Source organism: Zonotrichia albicollis, chromosome 2, assembly GCF_047830755.1.
Source record: "Zonotrichia albicollis isolate bZonAlb1 chromosome 2, bZonAlb1.hap1, whole genome shotgun sequence".
NCBI classification, from domain to species: domain Eukaryota; kingdom Metazoa; phylum Chordata; class Aves; order Passeriformes; family Passerellidae; genus Zonotrichia; species Zonotrichia albicollis.
The window spans coordinates 94,723,479-94,746,337 of NC_133820.1; the positions used below are offsets into that span (position 1 = coordinate 94,723,479).

At 37.5% G+C, this 22,859-nt stretch overlaps 1 protein-coding gene across 4 annotated transcripts; it reads left to right on the forward strand.

The window, feature by feature from the left end:
- The first annotated feature begins 345 nt into the window (after positions 1-345).
- TNFSF13B (TNF superfamily member 13b) lies at positions 346-18,917 on the forward strand. 4 transcript variants are annotated; one of them, XM_074535695.1, is made up of 7 exons: positions 346-2,046; positions 7,387-7,565; positions 7,649-7,742; positions 15,262-15,318; positions 15,669-15,781; positions 15,879-16,029; positions 17,586-18,917. In XM_074535695.1, exons 1-7 carry the CDS (start codon positions 2,013-2,015, stop codon positions 17,696-17,698), a joined length of 741 nt encoding a protein of 246 aa, XP_074391796.1. In that variant the 5' UTR covers positions 346-2,012; the 3' UTR covers positions 17,699-18,917. The 4 variants fall into 4 exon arrangements, with proteins under 4 accessions (XP_074391796.1, XP_074391794.1, XP_074391793.1 ...); XM_074535693.1 differs by having other exon boundaries at positions 1,958-2,046; positions 7,153-7,565; XM_074535692.1 differs by having other exon boundaries at positions 1,988-2,105; positions 7,153-7,565.
- Positions 18,918-22,859: the final 3,942 nt, after the last annotated feature.

A 22,859-nucleotide genomic window follows, 5' to 3' on the forward strand; every position in this document is an offset into this window, starting at 1 on the left:
GGAAAGTGTAGGTGTAGTACATTTGGACACTCCGTTCATGATACCTATTAATGTGGAATGAAAAAAAATTCTAATTATTGTAAAGGAGGAAATGAAAGTACAGGAACAACTCCAGATTTGGGTACTTTATGTGAATATTGCCCTGAATGAGAAGCAGGTTTCTGTCTTGTGAACTATGTCACTAAAACTTTCTTGCTCAGTAGTGTTCTGGAGAACACAAGGTTTTGCATTTCCTTTCTCTTACTTGAAAATTGATAAGCAGCTAGGCTACCAAGTGCCTAGCTGGCTTGGAATATTTAATGATGTTATGTTCATTTGCTTAGTAGATGGGTATAGACCTTCATATCAGGCAAAACACCATATTTTAATTTTTCTCTGAATTTGCGAGTACTGTTTAAATCATAGAAAATGTTCTATGAGGGCACATGACCATCTAAACTAAAACTGGAGCAGCCCTGCCGAGAAGGACTCAGGGGTGTTGGTGGATGAGAGGCAGGACGTGACCCAGCAATGAGCACTCACAGCCCAGAAACCCAAATGTGTCCTGGGCTGCATCCAAAACAGCGTGGGCAGCAGGGCCAGGGAGAGGATTCTGCCCCTCTGCTCTGCTCTGGTGAGAGCCCACCTGCAGTGCTGCATCCAGCTCTTGATCCTTCAGCACAGGAAGGACATGGAGCTGTTAGAGGGAGTTTAGAGGAGGGCCACCAACCTTATTAGAGGGATAGAGCGCCTCTTCTATGAGAAAAAGCTAAGAGAATTGGTCTTGTCCAGCCTGGAAAAGAAAAGGTTTTGGGGTGACCTAATTGGAATTTTACAGGACCTTAGGGAGGCTACAAGATAGATGGAGAGGTTTTTACAAGGTCGTGAAGTGACAGGACAAGAGGAAAAGGCTTACAATTGAAAGACAGTAGGTATAGATTAGATATTTGGAGGGAATTCTTTGCTGTGAAGGTGGTGAGGCACTGTAACAGGTTGCCCAGAGAAGCTGTGGATGCTCCATCCCTGGAAGCATTCCAGGCCAGGCTGGATGAAGGTCTCAGCAACTTGATCTAGTGGAGGATGTCCCTGGCCATGACAGAGTTGTTGATACAAGACAATCTTCAAGGTCCCTTCCAACTCAACTCTATGAAATGAAATCCAGGCCAAAGGCTTGCTGTCTGTTAAAAAGATCAAGTACAGACAGATAAGGTTTTGAGAAAATGCTGAACCATTGACTTAGCAAAAATTATTTGCTCCAAAGATATTGAACATGCTTGGGCTTTAAATCTCTTGTTGGACCCTATTCAGGGTCTTTTAGATTTTGTACCGAGTTCTACCTCTGTAAGTAGATAGGAAGATACACTGATTATTTTCTGGATTTGTTTTGAAAACATTGATGTGATTAATTTGTTATGCTTCAGCTTGGATGGGGGCAGAATAACTCTTGTATGTCTGTGAAAAACAGCAATTTTCCTTTCTCTGAAAGGCAATGCAGCTTAAGAGCAGACTTGGTTTCACTGTATTAAAGAACATGGTTTCACTCCCAGCTGGAGATGCATATTTAATAATGTGAAGTAATGAGCTGAATTATGCAAAGCTGCAAGGTGGCTGACAGAAATGTATGTTCACATACCAAGTTCAGAGAGATGTTGCTGTTATTTGATGAGTAACTAAGGAACTGATTGTGCTGCTTGAAGGCAGAAAGAAAGGAAGTTCTACAGCTGGTTTGAATTACACTTAATGTCTAGTGTAGGCTAACTATTTACAAAAATTCAAAGGGAAAGGTCAGGCAGAGAACCCTTTCCTCTAGGACTCAGGGACAGTGTAACAAATACAGTTATGAGGAAATTTTGAAAATACTTGAATCCTTGTCCTGTGCCCCCTATTGAAGGTCTCCAGGCTGTAGCAGCAACAGAGCGGCCACTCCCACATGAAGGGCCATAACTCCGTGTTTATCTTGTTATCATACAAAAGCACTTTCAGCCCATCTGTGCAAAATCTGTTAAGTTGCCTAGTGTCAAAGAGGTGGAGAAATGCAGTTCTCCATGTTGCTGGATAGCAAAGACGGTGAGACTGTAAGAGGAGTGGGCTTCAGCTGTATGAGAGGGCTCCTTTTTCCCTGGGCAGTAAGAAGCAATTGCTGTAACATCATGGAGGGGGGAAGGGGGGGGTTGAAGGGGAGGAGGCTGGCATTAAGCTGCTGTAGTATATAAATTCTGGGTTGTCTTTTTATATTTTTCATGTTTTGAAAATTATTTTCTAGCTGGTTCTGCTGCATACTTTGAAAGGCACCTACAATAATTGTTTTTCCTTTCTGTGTCAGTTCCTCTTCTCTTTGAAAGCACTGTAATAATGATGTAAAAAGTGACAGTGGCTGCAAGTCAGATGTAGGTTTACTTTGTGTAGTATGCATTTGGACCCAAATTGTCTGGATATCTAGAGAAGTAATATATAGCAAGGAATGAAACAAAGATGGCATACCTAAAACATGCCGACACATTTGTGTTATCCTCGGCGATTTTGAAATGTTGACGAAAAGAGAAAATATTACCCTCTTCGCCTCAGAAAAATCTCATGGAATTTTTTGTTTTCCTTTTAACAAGATAATTTATCAAATAAGGCTTAAACTGTTTGTATAACACATCCTTTGCTTGAAAGGTATTCAACAGCTTCTTAGAAGTTAAAATAATAAGATGTAAGATATACAGCCACAGGAGTGGCGTATGCAGAAATAGAGTGCTTTTGGGATCCATTTGTGAGGCAGAACCTGCCTGGATTTGCTACTGTGTGAGCTGTAGTTAATGGTTGAAAGAACTAATTAAGTGTTCTTGAAGGGAATTTGTACTATTTCAGAGGGGTATCTGTGAATACTTACATACAGATCTCTTTATTAGCAGAAAACTATAATATAGGATTTATTCTGCTCTCCCTCAAAATAGTCCTCCTGTTTTGTCCATCTTCAGAAAGGACTCGAAATTAAATGGAAAATTTCAGAATGGAGCCTTAGCCTTTTCTGTGCTGTGCACTGTCTTGTGTGGTAAGGCGAGATATCATGGTCTCTTTCTTGGAACAACCGCAAGGACCATTTTGCGGCTGCTTCAGAAGTATGTGAAGCTGGACCCTTGCCACTGGAGGCGTACTTTTAGTGCAGCCTTCGACACACTTGCCTGGATCTCTGGGCTGCAGCATCTGCTCAACCTCCTTTTTAAAAACAGAACATTTGTTTTGAAGTAAACTTTGATGTTTCTTCAGTAAATTGGGTTTTTACGCAAGACTTCACAGTCATATCAACTGCTTCTCTTTTGTGTATTGAACTTCATTATGGGTTTTTCCTCTCCGACAAAGAAGATGCTTTTGTGGTTAAAGTACATAACTGGATTTCAGGAAATCAAGAATTCAGTTTCTGGTTAAACCACAAATTTCCTGTATGATTGGTTGCTATCTCTGCCTAGGTTCCCCACCAGATGTAATGTTGATCTTTTATAAATTTTCAGATTAGCAGGACCCATTTTTATAATTTAATCTGAACCTCTGCATAATGGAAATTAAAAAAATAGAAAAAGTTAATTACCTGCATAAAATTACAGGGTTTGTTTCTGCTGTAACATCTTGGAAGTTTTAAACTGCCTTAAATTTGGGTTCAGGAATCCTTAATAATGGGTTCAGGATGCCCTTTTCCTGCCTTGTAGTGAAACACTCTCACCTTTAAGCATCTTCAGTGGTAATGTGTTGGGGTTTGGTTTTCATTTATTTATTATTTTGAATTTTACCTAAATTTTTAATCTTTTTCCTGGAAGTAAAGGACTTGGTTAACTAAAATTGTTAGATAAGCCAAGGCATTTCTTAATAGTTCCTTAATAGTTTTCCTAAACTACAGAGGTTTTTTTAGTCAGTTAATCTGAGTGTTCAACATAGCTCATACTTTGGGTTAAGGAGATACTGGTATATGCACAGATCATGTACTGTGTATGCAAATTTAGACCATATTTTCAGAGTACCTTTATTATAAGGGTTTATTCTTATTTGTTTGCAGAGTTAGATGGTCAGGGCTACTTTTCTGCAGTTTAATCCAATGAAATTTTCTTTTGTAGCGATAGTTTTGAAAATACTGCTTTGAACTGGTTTGAGGCAGACCCTAAGTTTTGCTGGCTGCATGTATTTCTTGGGCCCAAAACTGTTGATGTGGTACAAAAGTTTGCAAAAGGATTTTCAGGAAAGCTGTCCAGTAGAAGCAAGCTGCTAGCCAAATCCTGAGCACCATTTCTGAGATTAGTTCTTTAGGTCTATTATACTAATTCTGTATTTTTGACCTTTTTCACTGTCCAGTTTTGTCAGTCTTAGCTATATGCAAATAGGTTTTGCCAATATAAAAGCACGGTGGTCTTTCCCTGTAGCATATATATCCAAATAGGATACTCTATTTCAACAGGAATATTCCACTGGGAGCTTGTGCTCTGCTGAAATCATCACCTTCCCATGTCTGCTGGTGGGAGGCTGATCTGAGCACCCCTTAGTCCTCTTTAGTCACACCTTAGTTCTAAACACAGCAGAAGCAGCATGTGCTCATCTTACTGACTTTGCTTTGCAGCCCTGCCAGTGAGAGGACTCATAAGGAGAGTATGTTATGACAAGACATAGTGGCAAACACTGAGACACTGACTCCAGGTTCCAGGCTCTGCAGCTGGCATGGGGTTGTTATTTGGTTGGGGGCTTTTTTGGGTTTGGTGATTTTTGAGATTTTTTTTAAAGTAATTTTTGTGATTCACTTTGATGCAATTAGCAATCTGCAATTAACTAAAGCTCCATTTGATTATGTTAGAAGTTGCTTAACTAAGTATATTTCTAAGTAATTCATACTGGTTTTCATGATTGACCTCTTATTGTCACTAGCTATTGTTCCACTGTTTTTGTCATCACCAAAGTTGTCTGAACTTACACTTTCTTTCAAACCATTTAACTGCTTATAAATCAACAGAACACAAGGTGGCCAACAAAGAAATCCCTTTGATGCTTAGCTCCAAATGCCTATTGAATTTAACAATTTCCCATGTGTGAACTGTTGAGATTTTCCTCATCTCCCCTTTGAAATTGTTATTGATCAGAATTATAAGCAAGATGGAGCCAGATGTCTTACAGAAGTCCTCTATGTCACCACAATTACTTTGTCAGCCCAAAAAGTGACCCCATTTAAAAAGGCTGTGGAGGCTGGGAACAGCCTATTTTCTCTAGAAGTGGCTAGAGCCCTGCTATTTATATACCAGTCTGATATTTTCTGATACATTAATGACTGCAGAGACCTCACTGGCCAATAGCTTCTTGGTATTCCTGCATAGCTAGTTATAACTTTCATGTTCTCACTCCGTTTCATTTTCTAAAGTAGCACTTCTTTTCCAACTGTAACATTATTTTTTATTTTTGGAACAGCCAGTACTAGGCTGGTAATATTCTGATGCCTAGGGATACTTGAAGGCATATCTGTTTTGTACCAATAATTGCTTATTCTGTTAAAAACCCCCTACATTACTTCATATTAAATTTACTTCAAAATGCAGCCCCATTTACAGCCTAACTTACTCTTTAAAATGAGAACAGAAATGGTATGTTGTTCTATTTTTTTCACCCCACACTGATTTCTGTATAATTTCTCATTGTATTTATGTGGCTTCTAGGTGCAAGATACAGGATATATATTTTTTCCTTTGCATTTAGGGACAGATTTACTTATCTGTGCAGGATGTGTGTGGTTGCTGGAGGTGGCAAAATAAAGAAAAGAGTGCCTTGCATCACAACGGAAGATGATAAAGCTTATAATCACACTAAATTTCTCGTGGCCTTAGGAAACAGAAGAGGGAGAGGCTACGGAAGCTGTCACTCTATTATTGTTCCTTCTTTCTTCTCCTTCTCAACAGAACTAATTTGATCTGAGCTACTCTGGTAGGTGTTGTCATAAGGATTTATTACACAGTGTTTGGACTGACCGGTAAAAGTTTTCTCTTTTGCGAAGATAAAGTTTACTTATATGGTAAGAGGGGTTGACCCATTGATTTTGGCCATAATTGTGATACTGTTTATCATTTTTCTTCTGCCCCAGACTACAAGAACTTTTAACAAAGGGGTAAAAGTTGAATTTTTGTATGAGAAGACAGCAAAAAAATCACATGAACATATGTGAGATGTCTAGGTATCCTTGCTGTTACAGAGAAGAAAGAAATTCCTAATATAGAGTTTTAAGATGAAAAGCCTTATAAAATTTTGAAAGACTAACTTATACCAGAAACTCAGGATTCACCTGAGTGTTGCCAGCATGCATGTTTAAAGTATGAGGTTGTGTTTAATTTTAAATTCTCTAAATAAATATTTGCCCTTTTACCTTGTTCTTATTTCCCCCTCTCTCATTCCTTTCCATCCCCTAGTTTTCACCACTTCTAGTTCCACCCCACCAAATTTCCTCTCTGTGCTTCTTCACGTTCCCTTTTGTATTAATGAAGATTCTTGAGTTCTTTAGAGAGGCTGTATTTATTAGAAAAGTTTAATAAAATGTCATCCCTTTTAAAGTTAGTTTGATGAACTGATCTGCAGAATTAGCATCTTCATACAACTGAGAAACCTGTAATTTGTGACTCATACCTGGGAATGTTTTTCATTATTGTTTTTTAGAAAAGGAAAAAAATATTTTTAATAATTTGTCTCCTCTGTAGGCATATTGGCACTATAGATATGAATATAAACATGGATATAATTTATATACAGAGTACATCTATATGCCTTCACATACACAGAGGTACATGCCTGTCATATGTGTATGTCTTTTAAGTACCACTGGATGAAATTCTGCCAGGAAACTTCACATTATTTCTGCCAGGAAACTTTACATGGTTTCTGCACTTTTAGATAAGGCTTAAAATCACCAGTGGTACTGGCTGTGCCTGAATTTAAAGATTATGGGAAATGGCTATAGCAAGCTGCCACGTAAATAACTGGTGGAAAGTGAAAGGAGGAAGGTAGCTTGTGAGAAAGTATTCGTTTCCAAAATGCAGCACAGAGAGGTGGAAACAGAGGGAGGACAGAATTTTAGATGTTCACTGTGTACATTAAGTCTAATGGTGCTATCAAGTGCTTCATATGACAGGAAATGATCTGGGCGTTTTGTTCACTTATTCTGGATGCCCTTAGTTTCAGAGAGCAACTGCTAACATGGATTGCACCTCGGAAGGGGACAGCTGAACTCTCCCTCTGGCTTTAGTAAGGAAAAAGCAGCGATGAAATCCGTGGACTGTGTGCACGTCATCCAACAGAAGGATACCGCCTCCTCTCCCTCTGCCCCCCCTGGTGCTGTTTCTGGCACCACGGGACTTTTTCCTGTCACATTCCTGTGGCTTGCAATGCTCCTGTCCTCTTGTCTTGCAGCAGTGTCTCTTTACCATGTTATCATCCTGAAAACAGAACTAGAAGCTCTGCGCAGCGAGCTGACCTACAGCATCCAGGCAAGGTCTCCGCTAGACCAACCACTCGTGTCCCCCGATGCAAACAAAGCAGGTAGCCCTGTTTCTTCCTTCCTGCAAGTGTCTGCAGCTGGCTCCAGGCAGGTAAGCTGGAGGGCTGGGTTTGGGCTTGCAGGGCTTGGACCAGTGTGGGGCTGCTCTCACTGACTGCTGCTTCTCCTTGCTAGGAGAGCAGGCTTGCTGGTGCAAGCTTCCAAAAGGAAATCTGGAACGGGAGTAGAAACAGGGGCAGGCGGTCTGTTGACAACACAGAGGAAAAAGGTAAATACCAGATGATGAATTGGGTTGGGGTGCTGCTGTTGGATACCGTCTAGAGAAAACCAGGAGTGTTTGATTTGTGTTTTCTTTCTCCTGTCAGTTGATCCGTGCTCCCGGAGCCCATTCTGGTTTTCAAAATTATTGGTGGATGAATGGGGTTAACCATAGGCATTTCTCTTAAAGGACAGAATATTAAATCACAGAATGTTTTGATTTTGAAGGGACCTATAAAGGCATGTAGTCCAACCACCCTGCCATGAGTAGGGACATGCTGTTTAAGGTACCAGATATTTATGCTATCTGCAGGTTAAACTTTGAATGTTAGATCCCAAATCTGCATGATGTGTTAGAGTTGAGAAAGGCAGCTTCAAATCATTCAGATTTTTAACTGTTCAATTCTCTCTGATCAAAGTAGGGAGGGAAATCTATTAATAAAAATGCCAATTCACTTTTCTGGGAAGCATACTCATAAAAAAAAAAAAAAGAGAGAAGTAATGAGAACTTTAAGGAAATAGGAGCTTTTAAGAAGAAAGGCTGGCTCATACCTGACAAAAGAGGCAGACTACAAGGAATTCAGAGGTTTAGCATCATTTCTACATTAAAACAACCTATCAATAAATAGTAAAATTAATAAAGGAATGCCTACCCAGTAAGATTATTTTGGTCATGGTTTTCTTTTTCAAAAGGTTCTGCAAAGAACACTGAAGACTGTGCTCCATAAAAGACCTCTGATGTGTATTATAGAGTTGACATATTAATGGGATATATTTTTTTTCCTCTGGGGATAAAATGCCTATATTTCATTATTTTTCCAAACACAATGAGGTCTTATAAGATGAAATAAAGAATTTTATTATACCAGTTTGCACACATACACTAATTCCACTGAGTAACTAAAATATTCCTGAGTTGTTAAATCAGTTCACTCTTCTTATGTATACTTTTATATTATTTTAATTGATACCTTAAGCTGTTTAGAGAAGTTGAAATGGAGTAAATGATACTTAAAGACTAAATGAAGCTTTGCTAAAAATATGTTTCTCAGTGAGCAACTAACATGAAATGTATTTCACTTGAGCTTCAGTAAGCTAAATGAAATTAAAGTTCTAGAGTATACTCACTCCACTTACTTCCAATATTCAAAAAATCTCCATTAATTTAGGACATCACTTAAAATCCATAGGTTTATATGAGATTTATTCTATTTCTATTTCAGTCTTTGATTCAAGATCTTGGCTAAGAAAGATTTCGCAAACAGGACTGAGGTCATGATTGCTTAAATTGTATTTCTTGTAGCCTGTTTCCTACCACAGGAACCACAGAACTCCCCTGCCCTCCCCACCCTAGGAACTCCCAAATAAAAAAAAGTGATCTGAAGTGAAAAAAACATAAAAAATAAGGAGATGACTTTTTAAAATGAATGTTAGAGCATCAATACTCTGCAAGTAATCCAGTTTCCTTCACAATAACTTTCATCTTTAGTCTTATTGCAGTTTGAGATGAGCAGGTTTGGGGCTCCTCAGCTGTGCTTCTGAGTAGACTTTTGATTCTTCTCATCATGTAGCCACCTCTGATCTTACCTGTAACACATAAAATTTCAATGAGCTACCTATTTTGGTAAACTTTTTTTAAGGTACAGCTGGCTTTAAAGTCGTTTAGGATGGATAAAAGAAAACACAGAATATGAGCATTCATTTTAAAGGGAAAAACTACATAAGTTGACCTATTACAAAAATGTTTTCGAACATGAACCTCATATTTTGTATATAAAAAAGAAAAAATTAAATTGCAAATCTTGCATTTATATCAAAGGTTGTCTGTTAGAATTAGCTTTCTACCCACTCTAATTACAAACAATTTAGCTTTTTAGAGTTCAGTAACATTGTATTTTCTCAAATCAGATTTCACTGATGACCATGAACCTACTAGTCAGTGTTAAATTTTGTTTTAGCAGAGTGAGTTAAATAGAAGAACATGGTGTTGTTCATGGTGCTGAATCCAGTCTACTACTTGGTCATGTACACAGAATTACAGGCTCTTCGTTTTGATCCTTTGACATTCATATCTGGGTTCCAGAATCCCATCAGTCTCCAAATTGTCCTGCAGATTTGTGGCACTCATTCTGTATTAATGACAAATAAATCAGGCTGTTGAATGAGGTGCCTGTTCTTGCTCTACTTCTCTTTGCTTCAGCAAGGTCTCAAAGTAGAGTCTGATTTCGTAATTAATTGTTGACTCATCATTTTACTTTTACATGGATGAATTCCTTAGAAAGTTAATATTTGGAAACGTGACTGGTAAATAATTGCTTCTCTTGTGCTTCAACAGAGAGCAGAAGTAAAATATAGAACTAATACCTTGTTCATAAATACAGTTATTGTTCAGTTCTGGGATTTTTAGACTTTAATCACCAAATTCCAGGAATAGATGCCCCATCATTCTTTTTTTAGACCTACTACAGCCTTTCTTAAGCATACTGAATTTTCATTTTAATGCACACAAGTGAAGCATTTTAATTAAAAGGACGAAAGAAAGTGCCTTTAACAAAATGTTGTTTCTTTTTTTATGAAGTTTACATTTGTCTGTGCTAATGCATAAAACTATTAGTCATCAGTAGTTGCACATTTTGTGTCTTGAAAAAATTTCCAGCTTGGGCAGGTTGAAGAGAAGTTTTTCAAGCATCAATTCCAAATAAAGCTGCACAGTCAGCAGTCAGAACCAGAGTTCTTGATGCAATGAGTGATTTTGAAACGTGCACTCCTGGCAAATGTCATATCAGGACACGTTACAACAGATGTATTTTTTCTTTTTGTCTTTCTCTTTGCAAATTTTATCCGTGGAGGAAAATTAGTGCACAAGAAAAGACCTCTCCAGAATTTTATATTTCATTCACAGTTATTGATTGCATTGCCTGTGTGTTCCTAAAAGCTGCATGTGCACTTGAGCCTAGGAACAAGATTTAGGTCCCATTGCCTAAGGCAAAGTACGAACATCAGGTTTCATTTTCACACTCCTTCAGTAGTTCATTCTGATCATTATTGTGGGATTCTGATCCCCACGGCTGAGGGAGGTGAGAATCAGGCCTTCTGTAAGCACAAATGCTGGGATCAGAGTGGAGCCCCCATGGACTGCATTTACTTTTGGGTGTACGGAGGTTGCCCAACTCCTTGCATGCATGAAGGAGCGGAGGAGCTATTCTGTGTAATTCCACAAATCAATGAGGCTCTGTCACCTGGCATGTGAGTTGGCAATTCATTTTTTTACTAGCAATTTTCAGGTTCTACTCCAACAGCAGTCGTGTCTGTGGGAAGTAACTCTTACCTTCCAAGCATTGTGTTAGAATTTTGCCATGGCTCTTGATAAAATTGCTGTACTGGAATATTGGTACATTTGTTGGTTGGAAGTGTTTTGACTGTGTATGTTGTTACTTTAGATATCTGTGACAGAGGGATGGCAAGAGGTTTTACAAGTGGTACTTGACTTTAGTGATCTTTGAACTGAGATGTAAGCTTTTTTTACTAGCTTAAACAAATGCCACATATAAAATTCCCTTACCAATTATTCACAATACTTCATATTTCATTGTTTGAAGAGGTCAAATATGAAATAAAAATTAAAATCAAAGTAAAAAGGAAAAAGGAAAGGCCTACTTCTTGAAAATATGTGTTATCCTTATTTGTTTCTGCTGTCAAAAGTCTAATTCAAAAGGAAATAGACCCTTCTATGAAAAGGGAGAGAAAATTACTTGATGCAATTCCTGTTATTTTACATGAAGAATTTCACTGAATGAATGAGTGAATAAATCAGTGCTGTGTATTATGCAGAACACTGTATAGTCAAAAATACATCAATCAGACTCTAAGTTTTAAACCCAACATTCTGCTATATACTGTATAATAGAAGTCTTAATCCATAGTAAACACTTCCCTTGTTTTTCTAAAGGTAACATGTTATTGGCAATTCTGTGAAGACCAAAATAATGCTATTAATTCTTTGAAGATGTTTGTTAGCTCTTAGTCATACATGCAACTATGATCAGGGCATTTTAATGCAGGGATGGACTGAATCCATAATTAATGCCGTATAAAGACATCTCTATTAAATAATATCAGATTAACCAGTTGTCCAGGTTTCTACTGTGATAGAATTCATGAAAACCAGTTTATAAAAATGCACAAGCAAAAACTAGATTTCTTGTGATGAGAAATCAAGAAGTTAAGGGAAGAAAAACTGCAAATGCTTCAAGAAAATGCTTGTCATTATAAATTAAATTGTCTGGTGTTTAAATGTGCTTTGGGAAGCCTACAGAGAACAGATCTAGACAAAAAAGGAACCTATATGAGGAGGTCTGGGTTTGTTGTTTTTTTTTTTTCAACATTAGGGTTTTTCCTAGGTTTTATTTCAGCAAAAATGAGCACAAATGTCTCAGACCTCAGATATCAAAACTTAACATTTTATGCATGAGCTTACAAATATTAAACTTGAAATTTTGTTTGGATGGATCATTAAGTGAGATTGCAAAATACTAAAGTTATTATGCAATTTTAAAAATAACAAAGTTTACATGCAAGGGGAAATTTTATTTTATCAATGTAAGTTCTTAAATCATGGAGATATGCTGTCCTTCAGCAAAAGATAGTAGAGGTTTTTTTAAATTGTGACTGCATTGCTCAACCAGTAGAGAACACATCATTGCATGTGCTGGCTGTGGTTTGTAAAGGCATCTGGACTGTCTAACATCTTCAAGACACTTTTATACAGATAGATCTCATGGTAACATTCAGTCTAGGTATTTTTACACATTTTCAAGTTGTATTGCATTAATCCTGCATTTTGCTTTCATTATTAATCAAAAATCCTCTAGACTACAAAGATGTTGCTCAGGTTTGACTTGCACTGGGCTAAAAGACATTAAATAGCAACTATTCAATGTGTATTTTGTAATACGTGTGTTCTTCATATTGTACTTGAGATGAGGGTACTTCTTGGAGTACAATTGCTGGTGTTTCTTAGCAACATTTACTTTTTACTGAAAATTTCTGATAATTTACCCAGGAAATGTACTTTGTATTTCCATATCTTCTCCTTCTTAGTAGTAGTGTTTACTTGGATTTTTTTCAATAAATTACTCAATTTTAGGCATGTAAATTGTTCCACTGAAGTCAAAGTACTTGTATATTCGGGAAATAGTTATGTGTCAATTTGGCTTCTGAACACATTTGTGAAGCACGTTGTTGGTCAATCCTTCAAGCACTTTTTTAGATATTGTCTCTTGTAGCTTTAGGGAAAATGGCCACTGTGCTAGTTCCTCTTATCATGAAGGACACAATTGCATGCATTTTCTCCAAAAACAAGCTTACTATATTCTGTGGAGGTTTGTTCCTATCTGCATATATTAAAAGAAAAGAGAAAGATTTTTTTAGAGATTAAGTGCAGATCTGATGTCTTTAGAATGAAGTAGAGTTGGTATTTTTTTAAAAAGATGGAGATGATCTCAGACTGTACTGATCTTGCAGATTTTAATTACTAAGAGCAGTTCTCAGCAATGCTGACTAGAATTTCAGTGCTGCAACCAGCTGAAACAGAAATCCACACTTGCAAACTGAGAATTAGGACAGTTCAAAGAATGCCCACCAAATTTGCAGGCAAGTTCAACAAGAGTTGCTAAAGCAGCCATAGCTTTCACTCCTTGTAGACACTGCTCACTGACATGCAGCTGGAGAGCAGCTGGTTAGTGGGAATCATCACAACTCTTCTTGTTTGGTTAGTGAAAAATTTGGTGCCCACATTAGTGAGTTCTTTTAAAAGCAAGAATTAAAATTTTGTTTTATCTTGCTGAAATGCTAGGTGACCACCAAATTCCATTCACTAGGAAGACGTTTTGTTCCAAAATGAAATAATAACTTGTGAAATTATTTGCCTGATGTGTTATGTTGTGTGTTTCCATAAAAATGCATTTTCATTTTATTTAGAAGTTTATTTTTCAGATAATTATTTTTCTCACAAGTGTGATAGAAAAATGTTTCAAGTATAATACCTTTATTTATTTTGTGTTGGCTTGCGGGTTTTTATTTTCTACCTGGAAGTAGATAATTCAGATGCCCTTAAATTCTTGGTTTGAAAAATCTATAAATTGTAACACATTATTGATGTATATTGATAAGACTCAAGGACACAGTGTAGGAGACAGGAGTTTGGATGATAGAATTCCTATTACCATGAGGGCTTGCAGGTTGTGTGATCGTTCTGGAACTGGTGCATTCCCAGATGTGCACTTGAATCCTTCTGTGCTGCCAGTTGGCACTGCTGAGTGCTGGTGAGCATCCAGCCCTCCTCTGCTGTTTTCAAGAAGGACTCCTTAAAAAGGAGATTTAGAAACATAAAGAGACTTCTTTCCACCCAAGTCCTCTGGTACCTGCTGTGCACAAAGAGGTTTGTGTCCCTGGACACTTGGCTGCCCATGTGGATGCCACTGACAGACGCAGAAACAGGATCCCACATATCCATGGCATTCCCCATTATAGCCAAATCTGTGTGGCCAAATCTAACCCACAGCCTTCTTGTCTGAAAAGTGGCAAGAAAACAGAGCAATCCATGGCAGAATTTTCTTCTCTTGACTCCTAATAAATTCATTTGGTCTCTGTCAAGTGCAGTAAGTATTACTACTCAGTTTATCCTTCAAAGTAACATAACAACCAGATGTTTCGATTAAAATCTGCTCCAAGCAAATAAATGCAGCTATTTTTTTCCTTTTATCCTCTTGCCTGACACTTATGCTTAGCAGGTTTTTTTTTACAAGATCTTTGTTTCACTTACAAATTTATATTTTAACATTCTGCAGTATTTTTTTCTGAACAAATACCTAATTTCTTAATAGTGCCATCAATCTTTACAGTTTTGAGCAATACATTTTGACAGATACCAAGTTATTTGTTATGTGCATTAATTTGATAACTCTCTCTATTTTCCCTCTTAGTATAGGTTGATCTCGTGTAGGTATCTGATGACATATTGAAAGTATGTACATATGGACTTTGACAATTTATTATGAAAGTATGTATGACTAATATTTTACAGCAACTATAAACAGAATGTAATTTATCTAAATAATATGTCAAACATAGTTAGAAAATCTGCTGTCTATTGGTGAGGTTGAGGCTTTTTTCAAGCTTTTGTTTAGAAAATTAATAAGCCTAATTTACCTAATGATTTCTAGCTCATTTGACTTACTGTGCATAGTTATATAAGGACCTCGTATGGAAACAAACAAGTGTTACTTGTGCTGCTGCCGGAGGCCTCTCACTTGACTCTCTGAAAGTCATCTAGAATATGTTGGGACAGGAATTTTCATTTTGTACTTATGAGTAAAATCTGTGTTAAAACTAATATGTTCTGGTTTAAAATAAATGGTGAGACTGAGAGATTTCTTCCATGACCTTTTTTTTTTTCTTAAAGTAGTTTCATAAGTTTATTCTATTACTGACTTATGTTTCTTTGATTTCAAAATGCTTTCACTTTGCAGTGCTGCAGGCCTGCTTGCAACTGATTGCTGACAGCAAAAGTGATATCCAACAGAAAGGTAAGAATGTGTGCCATGATTTATAGTTAACTATTCCATGAGATAACTGTTTCAACAAATTTTACCTAACTTCAATGCAGTAACTGAGTTTTAATAGCAAACTTAAAAATAAAATAATTTTTTTTAAACCCAACAACAACAAACAAAAAAAATTCAAACAACAACAAGGAGGTCCCTGCATCTGGAAGGTCCCTGTATCTGGATGGCTCTTGCAAATATCATAGTTCCATTGGAGAAATCCACCTAGGGAGACTGGAATTTCTTTCTAGAAGTCAGCCTTTGTCATTTTTTGGCAGGTGAAAATGAAGAAAATAACATTTCCAATCACCCAAAATTATTTTGTCTTTTAGATGATTCAAGCATTGTCCCTTGGCTCCTGAGCTTTAAACGTGGAACAGCTCTGGAAGAACAAGGAAATAAAATAGTGATCAAAGAAACAGGTTATTTTTTCATATACGGCCAGGTGAGAAAGCTCAATTCACTTCAGCACTTGACTTTTGTCAGGATTTTTCAATGCCTCCATACAATAAGTTTAAAATTTCCACTCCTTCTTTCTGTAGGTTTTATATACAGATACAACATTTGCTATGGGACACCTAATACAGAGGAAGAAGGCTCATGTGTTTGGTGATGATCTCAGCCTGGTGACATTGTTTCGCTGCATCCAAAATATGCCACAGTCTTATCCAAATAATTCTTGCTATACTGCTGGTAAATATCTGCATTTCCCTTTTCTTTGTTTGCAAATAATAAGCTGTATCAAATAGAATCTGTAGTGCTGGGCAATTGTATTGTAGCAGTCATAAAGAACAGGGTCTGCATTCATGGATCTGGCTAACTGAAAAATTACAGAACACTTTCAGAAAATACAGTTTTATTTGAAATATCAGCAACTGGAGATTATGCATCTAGCTCGGTGATCTGAACAATTTTGCTCCTTCCATTGCCTCTGTAATGTGGTTAGACATTTTGGAGCTTTCAGTTAGATGCCTGAGGCAGGCAACAGGAATTCCCACTGTCCTCACTGAAGAACTCAGTTTAACTTAGGAGTTGAATTCCACGTGTAGTCATCCCAATAAAATATTAAATTGCTATATTCTCCTTTGAAATGTCATGTATGGATGTTAGCCATCCAATACCTTTGCACCTTATTGTGACATTTCTACTCCTTATAAAGGCCACTGGATTTTTAGTCTTTGGTTTGATGAAAAACAGTTAATTCCTATAAAGTGGTCTTTATGACTGCACAAATTAGAAACGCCACAAGAAAGACAAATTAAAATATTTAATGCAAGTCCAGCGGGCTCAATGATCAATATATGTGTATATTCCTGCAGTAGCATTTAAGGAATTAAGGCCTCTAAAACCCCATATATCATCTCTTATCTGTCTGTCTTTCCACCTTAATGGTGGGGTTTTCTCTTTGGTTATTTTCCAGCAAGACTTTTTTTTTCAATGCCTTATGAAAAAGTGGATGACACTGAGGGATGGAGTTGACTGTCAGCAAGCAATGACATTAAACAAATGGGATGTGGCAGGCAGCTACTTTTTTTCCCAATAAAAAAATTTCCAACTAACTAACTAGATACTTTGTCCTGGCAATTGAGGATGTCCAAACACTTACTTTGATTTTTTTGCCCCTTTTTTGAAGGAGCTTATGTTGCTAGTCACACATTCATCTATATTCTGATTTTTACCCCTGTATTACTGCTCCCCTTTCCTAACTAAGATCTCTGTCTTGCCGCTTCATGATTCCTGCTTCCCAAATTCCCACTGTTTTGTTTTCACCTGGAAAAAAAAAATTCTGACTGCTCTTTCTCATGCTGTTGGGCTGTGTCGCAGCAGGCATTAGATGTGTTCTCAGCTCAGCAGCTGCAGCTTGAAGGCAGCATGCTCTTGGGTATCAATCATATCAGCTGATGTGTGTCTGGCTGGAGGCAGACTGTTGCAGTGGATCAGCTGATGTAAGCAGACTCCATAACATGAGGAACCTGGGTACACCACTGGTAGAAGTTTTTGCTGTGTTTGCTGAAGTGAACTCTGCTATGCCGAGTGCGGTGTTGAAATCGTCCATCTTCACAGAGGATGTAAAGTGTCAGCTTTGGATAGGCTGTAAACTCTAAGATTGTACCTAAAGATAAAAACATTCATCACAAGTAACAAGCCTTACTTATATTTGGAAGATGACACATAAAGACTTTTGAGTACCATTTGTAAAGGAATGTATTTGAAATATTAACTTAAAAATATTCCAAATCTTTTTCCAGGCATTGCGAAATTAGAAGAAGGAGATGAACTTCAACTTACAATACCACGGAGAAGGGCTAAAATATCCTTAGATGGAGATGGTACTTTTTTTGGTGCAGTAAGGCTCCTCTGAAGCCCTTCATTTCTATTTTTATGCTTAATGCCATTTTCTTCTCTACCTATGCCTTTGTCAGAAAAAATATTGAATTGCAATAAAGCTGCCAATTCAACATCTCCCAGTCCACCACAGGCTTCTAAGAATTTTCTTCACTTTGATATGCAAACCCAAAACAGGAAACATACCAGACATACTTGTGAAATAAGGACCATGTGATTACCAGAAAGCCAATTTATTTTAGACAATGGGACACTCTAGATAACAACTACAAAACAATGAGGTTTTGGCTTTGAAATAATTTGTTACCCATATGGCAAACCAAAGGAGGAGTTGTCCAAAAATAACAGCATGACCAGGACCCCAGACTATCAAAATGTTATCAATTGAAAAGGAAATCTAAAATTAAAGTGTATCCTAGATTTGCATTATTTCATCAGTAAAGTATTTAATACATAAAGTGTGGAGAAAAAACATTGAACAGTAGATTCCTCACCACAAAATGAAATTGTTAGTTGTTGTGTTCTGAGTTTTGGGGTATTTTTTTTCTTTCCCCAGAGATACTGGGGAAGGAAAAATTCTAAATGTCTGGGATAATTAAAAAAATATACAGAATTGCAGCCACTGTCTTGCTTCTTTCCTGTGAACAAAAAGTGAATAAATTACTACAATCTATTAGCATTTACTAATTAGAATTATTTTACTGGAAAAAGGACATGTAAAACACTTCAACCGCTCAATCTTCAAAGCATTGCTATTTGCCAAGGAATACGTGTACACTTCTATGTAAACAAGGCTGGCACAGGAAGAAACACAGTGAGATTAGACACAACACCATGGCTGGAATTGGATTTCTGGCTCCATAATTTCTGCAGCCATATATAGATATGTGTGTAGATATATACAGTATGTAGACATATCTGTATATATCTGAGAGTATGTATACACACATTGGTCTTGGGCATTTAGGAATAGAATTTTATCTTCTTTTGAGCGTTTTATCCAATGGAAATACTACTTCATACATATTTTTTATATTTCCCTTGCTTCTTGCCATGATCCATTCTGTGGAATACAGTAAAAAGAAAAATCCAATAGATCTGGAACCAGCCATTCAACTAAGAAAATAAACTTGTATCTCAGAGGCTTTTTCTGTGGTTTTGAAAATAATGCTTAACTCTGTTTTACAAAAAAATTCAGATCTGTAGAAAGAATAAACAGATGTCCTTTTTCCTTTTCTTTTGTCTGGCTGATTTGTTCAGTAGGTAGTATTTATACCTTTTTTAGTCCCAAATATTTTATGGTCAAAGGAGCTATTCTACCTTTTGCCGTGCTCTTAAAGAAGCATTGAAGTGCTATAGGAATAGATAAAAAGTAAAATCCCAAGTAATGAATTGTACTTTATTTGAAAAATATTTTTAGGACCTGAGAATTGTGTTATATAATAGTAAAGTAAAGAAAAGATGCTCTGCATATTGCAGTTTCCTTGTGTGTTTTTATGAATTGTGATTTGATTGATTTCTCATGGTGATAGACAATAAATAAAAGAGACTTGAAGCTCAGAATTATAAACATGGTAAACTAATGAAACAATTATTTCATCTTCTCTGGGCTTTGGGAAGACATTTCAGCAATAATGATATGTGTATTGGATTTTTACACTGGGTTTTTTATGAGGCTTAACCACAGATTCAAAATATCTGCAAGTCCTCCTTTTTTAAAATGTGTTGATGTGTTTTTTTGATGTGTGCAGCTGTTTTTTTCTCTTTTTTTTTTGTCTATATTATTATTATTATTATTCAACTTTGATGTGCTGAATTTGCCAAAAAGGCACTTTAAATCCTGTACAGGAGACCTTCATTTAACCAAGGCTGTACAATCCTGCATATACGTAAAAAACCTGTTAGCATGCAGCAAGTTGTTTGTTATTACTGAAGTGCATTAATTATGCACAGAATCTCTCATCAGAAGTTTGTTGATTTTAGCATTGTCTGATTATAGGAAAAATGATGTTGTTACTATTGCTTTCCCAGAGACTTGGTAGCTAAACTTGCAGATCTATCTTTTATTTTATTGTGTAAGCTTCCCCAGTGGTTTTGGTGGGCTTGTGTGTGCTTGGCTTAAGCCATTTCCCAGGCTGTATTTCTTCCTTCTGCTGCTGACAAATGTGCAAAGTGCAGACATTTGGAAAGGGTCTGGCACATGATTTGGCTTGGAGGTAAACTTCTGTCTTCTGAAAGAAAAGCTTTCAAAGGTGTCCCCTTTCTTAGAAGATTGAAACTGAGCTTCAATTTCGTCACAAAAAGCAAGAAGAATGTTTCTGTGAACCATGAGAACTCCCACGTGTGCAGAGTGCAAGCTGACAGACTGTTCAGATACTTCTACTGATAAATCCAGCAATTTTGTTGCTGTCAAATTAGCTTTTCACTGGCTTCGTGAGAAAAATTGTGTTTTCAAAATTAACCTGCTTCTGTACAAAGTTGAGTTTTAACAGATCAGCATTTTCTGATCAAAGCATAAAGAAAGAAAAGGAGAATAGTTCATCCCTGATCATTCTGCTAACAAGTTGGTGATGCAGAAGGTAGCAAAGTGCATCCAGACCCCCATTACACATATGCTTCAGTGAGTGGGAGTTAGTGAAGCATCCTGCCTTTGGGAGATATTTAAAATAAGTGTGATAGGCAATAATTAGTATCTAGTTGGTTCATACAATATTCTACATTTTTTTCAAGGATATCTTGCATTTAAGAGAGGTTTCTGCAAATGCAACAAACTTGTGCATATTCTGGTTCTTTTTCACATGGTGTTAAGTAGCACAACAAGGGACTTTTTCTTTCCAGTACATTTTAACAGAAAGTGTGAAGTTGTATCATTCTTTCCTTTTAAATAATGTGCAGTTGACAGATGTATAGCTGCTTTGATGTAATGTATTTAATGTAATGTGCATCTCATCTCTTTTATATGATGTACAGTCACACACCCTGCCAACATACAGAGTATATTCATTATGTGACCTTTCTATACCTGACTGTTTGTCAAATTGCTCAGCATTTGCCAATTTAAGACTCATTTCAGAGGTCCCACAAGCTTTTGCCAAGCTTATAGTGCAGGATCTGACAGTTTCTGTATCTCTGGTTTGTGTCTTAGGTTGAATTATCTTGGGTTGTCTTTAGCCCTCAAAGTTCTACTCTTCTAAAGATGAGGTTAGGAAAAATGCGTTCTTTGGAATTTATTTTAAAATTTTGGCTACCTTTTCTTTGGAAAGGACTAGAGACTTCGCTTTGAAAGAAGAAATGTGTATAATGTGGGTTTTTCTTTGTTTTCAAAAGAGTTCTCTTTCTTCCTTCCTCCCTTTCTTCTGGACCCTCACCGGGTATATGCTTTTGAACAATATTTTATGCTCTCTCAAGTTATTCTATCTCTATGGAGCTTTCAAAAAGAAGAGGAAAATGTTCCCAGCAGTTTTGTGTCTGGATTCAGTACTATCTGCATCAGTAAGGTCTAAGTTTGTTTTTCAAGGTCAGTCCAAACAGGAGTGAGAAGGAGGCTCATGCAAATACAGGGAAGAGGGAAGCTAAATATTTGATGTAAAAAGACTCTCATGGAGTTTGCAGGTTACATAGATCCCAGCCGTGATGGGGGAAACAAAATAGAATTGGAGCTGGATGGCAGGAACAGGAGAGACCTTAGCTAGGATTTAATTTATTGATTTCTAATTCACAAGCTCTCTTATTCACAGCTCACAACTCATAACTCATGCACCTATGAGCAAAACATAGGGAAGAGCTCTGGTTCTTCCTCCTCTGCCATGGCACAGGTGCCACACTGTGAGGCGTGAAAGCCTCAGCAATCCAGCTGCTGCTGCAGCCACTTCAAAAACTGTTTGGGTAAGCTGCACCTGCCAGCTTGGACATTTGGTCTGCACCATCTCCAGGAGTCAGCAGGCTTTGCCAGACAGCAACAGGCAGAGATGATGGCTGCAGGAGGCAGCAGGCTGCAGGTAGCAATGGCTGTATAAGGACCTTTAGTCCTTTCTGGCCACTGTGTCCAGCACAAGTGTTGCCTTTGCTTTGGCTGAACAGCAATGACCCCAGCACACACCAGGGAATAACTCAGAGCATGATGTTAGCCAAAATCTGAGCAAGAAGTTAGTGAAGAGCCACACCATGGGGAGTGCAGTCAGCAACTGATGCGGGTTGTTCACAGATTTCCAGCACTTTTTTGGATAAATCCCTGAGCAACATCATCTGAATTCATTGTTGATCCTTCTTTGAGCAGGATGAAGTCCGGGCCTCCTAAATGATCCCTTTGCCCTGCCTGATTCTCTGATAAGAAAGCAGGAGATGTGAGAAGCAGAGAAAGGACTGAGTGGTGGGTCAGAAAATGTCCTGCTGGGGAAGGAAGGGTGTTCATTTCCTGAGTGCTAATGAAACACAGGGTCCTCAGTGTGTGCTTCAACAGGATCAGCAAACATTTATGTGCTGAGCAGGGCAGGTTCCAGTTCAGCACAGCAAGCTGCTAGTAGTCATCAGGTACTGCATGACCTCAAACCTAAGAGTGTAAATTGAATCAAACCATGTGGCCAAGTAATAATCTTCATTCACTCTCTTGCAAGTTTGCTTTGACTTTTTTTCCTGCCTCCCTCCCCAGTTCACTAAGTGGATGGAAGGAAGATACTTCATCCTGTGGAAAATAGGATATTGATGGAAAGTGTTTTAAGCTGAAGGCCAGAAATATATCTCAGAAATGTTGAAAGGAAGTGGTAAATGAGGTAGAACATGCAAGAAGAGACATTACAGTGTCCTGTTTAAATCAGAATTGCATTCTCTTTCTGTCAGTGAGAGCTGGCTGAAAAGTCATATTTACTTTCCACAGACGCTGATTTTTTTTTTCTTCTTTTAAGACTAGAATTGTTTCAGTTTTGACTTAAAACCACTTCTACTAAAACATTTCGGCCAATCTACAGATCCTATCTCTAGTCCTGATGAATGTCTGTCATTCCAATGGCTGTGGGAAGTCCTGTATCACAACATGGATGTGAAATCCCCTGACTGTGCTTAGGCTACTTGCTTCCCAAATCTGCTCAGCCTAGGGAGGAGTCTTGATGAGCTCCTTTTAATCTAGAGACTTCCACTTTCAATTTCCCTGGCTCAGAAGCCAACAGCCCTTTTGGAAGTCT